Source organism: Fukomys damarensis, unplaced genomic scaffold (genome assembly GCF_012274545.1).
Source record: "Fukomys damarensis isolate Sample0158 unplaced genomic scaffold, DMR_v1.0_HiC HiC_scaffold_2, whole genome shotgun sequence".
Taxonomy (NCBI): domain Eukaryota; kingdom Metazoa; phylum Chordata; class Mammalia; order Rodentia; family Bathyergidae; genus Fukomys; species Fukomys damarensis.
The window spans coordinates 44,925,450-44,930,277 of record NW_022900914.1 but is presented as its reverse complement, the minus strand read 5'-3'; the positions used below and the strand labels follow the sequence as shown (position 1 = coordinate 44,930,277).

Here is a 4,828-nt window from a genome sequence, read left to right as displayed (position 1 = left end):
TAAAATTTTTCATATCTTAGCTGCTTTCTCTATGAATTATTGAAAAGCATACTTTAGAATGCTTTTAGTATAGTGAAGTATAGTGAAGTTGTTTCATTTTTCACTAGTATAGTGAAGTTGTTTAATTTTACTTGCAATTTTTACAGTGTTTCCCTTATATGTTTTGGTAGGTATACAGAATCTAAAATTTTTATATCTTTGCAATGAATTTAATTTTTTATTCCAAAGTAGTGATGAGATGATTCCATAAATTACATGTTTCTCAAAAGCAGGTACATTGTGTATGTATTAGGAGTCACAGTTTTATTTTTATTTTTTATTTATACTAAGGTAGTTTCTTGGTGACCTTTGATGGATCTTTGACATATCTGCCTTTCATGGCTTAGGGATATTTTAGAAATACTGCTAATCTGGTAATTTGCTTCATATGAACAGTAATGAAATTATGTCAGGGTGAAGTAAATGATACTAGTTTCTCTTGGTAATAATTGATATATAATATTAGTATTTTTAAGTTGTGGGAATTAGTGTCTTTAGGGCATTAATGTTTGTCAGGGTCACTTTGGGATATCTCACCTAAAGTCATAGAAAGGCTGATATGTCCTCTTTTAGTATCTGAGCTGTAAAGGAATTTTCTGGGAGCAACTTTTAAAAATGAACTGCAGCTTCATTTTGTAACACATATTTACAGTCTTTTTCTCTGAGATACTTCTGAAACGGAGACCCCTGTGCTGTGTGGACACCACAGGATTTCACTCTCCTGGCTATCAACAAATGGAGGTTGTGGACTTTGGAACCAAAAAGGATCAAGGAAAATTTGGAATTGAGATTCAATGTGCTATTATCTCTTGAACTGGAAAGATATATGGGGGATGAGGCTGACATTTTGGGTTAATTCTCATGAGTACAGAGAAAGCTATTTGCAAGATGGAAAGAGGGAAATAGGCTTTAGAGAGGAACAGAGAAGTAATAACAAGCAGCTTCAAGGACTGAGGAAAGCAGTGTAGGCCTTGGTGTCCATAGAGCTCCTTGTTTCTGTTCCTTTGATATCCTTGGATTTACGTAATCCTACCACCTTGCAATAAACCTCCCTTTCTGGTTTAGGCTACCTTAAGTGGATTTTTGTCCTTGTTACTGTGCACACCAACTATAGAGCAACCTTCACAGCAAATGATGGCCTTGGATGCATTCCCAGGGCTGTGGTCAGAAATATCTGAAGCATCTGAAGGGGTTCTTTACAGGGAACATGTTTGAATAAAGGCCAGACCTAACTGGGTCTATTAACTCTAACAACTTGCTACTACCACATTGCACTTATGGTCCTGTGTGTTTCAAGTAGGAATAATAAGAAATCTTTGTATAGATTGAATTCAATGCCAAATAGGTTTAATGAGACTTAAAGAAACCAAATCAACTAACAGAAAACATTGTGAAAATGACATGACAAAATCCATTAAAACATATGTTTTTTCTGCACAGTGTACTCTGATGACTTAGTGGCTTCTATTTTTTCATTAGTTTTGTACTTCTAATCCACAGAAGTAAATGTTCAGAATCCAGAATATATTAGCATCGTAGCACTTTTCTGAGTAAAAAGGCATTTTTGGTCCTGATAAAAGGAAAAGAAGTGTATATTAATGACTGGTTACTTTTGGTGTGGGGTGTGTGTGTGTGAAGAAGTGTCACAGTTTCCAAACTAGATGTGGACTGATTCAAGTTCTCTCTCTCTCCCTCACCCCTCTCTCTTTCTTTCTGTTTCTGTCTTTCTGTCTCTGTCTCTGTCTCTCTTCTGTCTGCCAATCAGTGAAGATAAAAATCACTCAATTCAGAGATCTGGAAAAGTGCTGTTAGGTTTAGTTACTGAGTAGGCACATTTATTTGGTGTAGTGCCCAGAAATTAAGTGTTGGAGCTGCAGAATAGAATAGATTCTATTAGCACTTTTTTTTTACTTAGCCATTCAGGCATTCAGTTGAATATGTCTGGAGTTTATTCTAGACACACCCTTGAAAGGCAATATTCTATAAAATTTAAAAGCAGAAGATACAGTGCTGAAATACTTGGGTGTGGTTCCCCCACCCCACCTCTCTCTCCTTCAATTTCTTCATCCATAAAGTAAGACTAAGAAAACTTTTAATACAACATTTCTGTGAGAAGCAACTGAGTTAATATATTTAAAGCACATGAAACAGTGCTAAAGAAGTGTTAGCCATGGTAAACATCTCTCATATGATTGGTGGCTTCTACAAACATGCCCAATGTAGTCTGATCGTTCCACCAGTGCTCACCGAAGTGCACAATAAGGAGAGTACTCACCTGGAATCTCTTCAGCCACATATGTGGGAAGCCCCTGGCACATGCCAGCAATGTTTTTTCCAAATTTGTTCAGATCATCAACTGGGTTAGAGTTGACAGAGTACCTCAGAGACTTTGGAGGGAGGCCTCCGGGCCCCTCACCCTGAAGCTGAATGTGGAGAAGACACATGGAAGAGAAGAAAGAGAGAGAATGAATTCCAAGCCTAGTGGTTTGCTTATTTGAAGGAAGACAAGGCCAAAATAGGGTGATGGCTTGGCTGCATATTTTTCATAAACAAAATGAAAGAAGACTCAATTCTAGCTCTGTGTATGTCAATACTTTTAAGTGTCCCAAGAGAGTCAGCTCCTCATAAAACCAAAAGTCTGATTTATTCTTAATTTGTTTTGGAACTTGGACCTCATTTGATCATCTTAAATTCTTGGATTGGGCTACGTGATAATCAAATTGTCAGAATATAGTTTATTGCTTTTGCCTGGTCAGTCAAAGTTATTCATTTATCAACTAGAGGAATATGAACTCAAGAAAACATTTCCAAAAAACCGTTGACCCCTGTTCTCATGTATCTCAACTAATGGTTGCTAGGTAAAATACAAGAAACCCCGCTGCATTTAAATTTCAAATAAACAACAAATTATTTTTTACTTATTCTTCCCTTGTGGTCAAGTGGGGATGACGTGTTCATTGACCTCCTCTCGCCAAAAATAGAGACCTTCGTTTTTACCTTATTCTCCTTGACTAAAGCATCGAGGGCTTGAAGAGAGGGCATGACATCATTGTTCATTTTATGCACTATGCATGACTTCTTGGCAAAGAGTCTGGTAGCAGCAAAGCCCTAGAAGAGAAGACAGTAGATAGTGAGGAATATGCTCTCCGAGGAGCTTCTCTTATCACAAGTCAGTTTCATCCACAGAAGCAAATGGAACTGTGAGATCAAGAGTTGGGATGAAATCCCTTGGTTTGGCATTGTTTTAAAATCATATCTGTTGCTAACATTTCTAAGGACAGGGACAGACTGCAAGCTCTTTGAGGGTCTGAGGGAGAGAGAAAAGGAGGGAGTGAGAGAGAGAATCAAATTCATAGCTTTATTCTCAGTTCTAGCATTGTAAGAGTTAGTCTCCTTATGCATGTTTTACTGAAATAAACCTTAGAAAGTTACCATATATTAGTCTCCTCTGATCCTCACATTCCAAGGAGGCAAAGTGAAATTAGTTTCATAATTTTTCAGATAATGGAACTGAAACAATAAAGAGCTTATTTTTTTAAAGTGTAAAATTGGTTAAAAATTGGTTAAATACAGAGCTAGTAATTCCAGGCTTGGGTCTCCTACCTAGTGTCAAATGTTTTGTTTTCCCTTCTCTTACTAATAAATACTATAATTTGCATTTCCTTTGGTATTTTGAGTTATAGGTGAAATGTCAATTTCTGTTATTTTAGAAGGAAATTGGAGACAAAGTAAGACAGATTATGCTTTTGCAGTGGTAATATTATATAGGGCTTTCTTTCACCATCATTGAGGCTACCTGCAGGAAAGACAAAGGCTGTTCATATTTGTCTAATATCTCTATAATTCCTTGCACATACTGATTCTTAATAACTGTTGACTGGCTTGCATTTAACTGATTACGCCATACTTATTAGTAGCAATTAATTCTATGTGGGGAGTAAACTTCAGTGAGCAAAATGCTTTCTTTTACTTTTAACTATTATGCTTATGTGGAATTAGATTTTATTTTTAATTTTTTATGGTTAGCTATCATATTCTTCACTCGTTTAAAAACAGACACTATTTTTTAAAGAGTGGAAATTGCATGTTGGCTACGTACATTTTCATAATCCCAGAGGGAGTTCCAGGAGTCCCATCCATTGTTGTTATCAACATTGGCCACTTTGTGTTGGTTATTGATGCTCACAGACTGCTGCCCACTTCCAGCAACATTGTTGTCATCATTGACATTGATATTCTGAAGTCATTAAGAAATCAAGAATGATTTACTATCACGTTTCTTTTCAAATTTATTTGCTAACAAACTCTAAAAAGTGAGACTTACATATTCAGCAAAACCAGGAGCTATGAAGAGCCCAAGAAGTCCGATAAAGAGCATCTGAAATCACAAATAACAATGCCCTACTGTTACATGGCACAACGATGCCCTCTTCTTCTTTCCTCTAACCACACTTATGAAATTCACTCATTTTATCAGTTTGTTGAGTGATCTGTTTTCTTCTCTTACCTTGAATTTTCAACCCTAGAAAGTTTTAAAGAGAATATAGAATTATTGATTCATTATAAATCATTTCATTTTGCATGTAAGCCTTATCAAAAGCTGATGGAGAATATATTTTAAAATAAATAGCACACATGGTAAGAAAATGGGTGCACATTCTGAAAAAAATCACATCTGACAATGATGCAAATTAATTTTCCTATTTGATCTGGGATGACATCCTCCTAACAGTAGAAATGTTATTTCTCTCATAGTTGAAATAATTTCTCTTTTTGCGTTAGTTTCAGA

General features: G+C 36.0%; 1 protein-coding gene across 1 annotated transcript; it reads right to left on the bottom strand.

Annotated features, from left to right (window-relative positions):
* Nucleotides 1-1,514: 1,514 nt before the first annotated feature.
* Nucleotides 1,515-4,423, bottom strand: Gkn1 (gastrokine 1; the record flags this gene model as incomplete). Its single annotated transcript, XM_010609828.2, has 5 exons — nt 1,515-1,609; nt 2,315-2,462; nt 3,037-3,147; nt 4,139-4,276; nt 4,364-4,423. Coding segments are annotated over 5 exons (552 nt in total), but the record flags the coding sequence as incomplete, so codon positions are not given.
* Between the last annotated feature and the right edge of the window lie 405 nt (nt 4,424-4,828).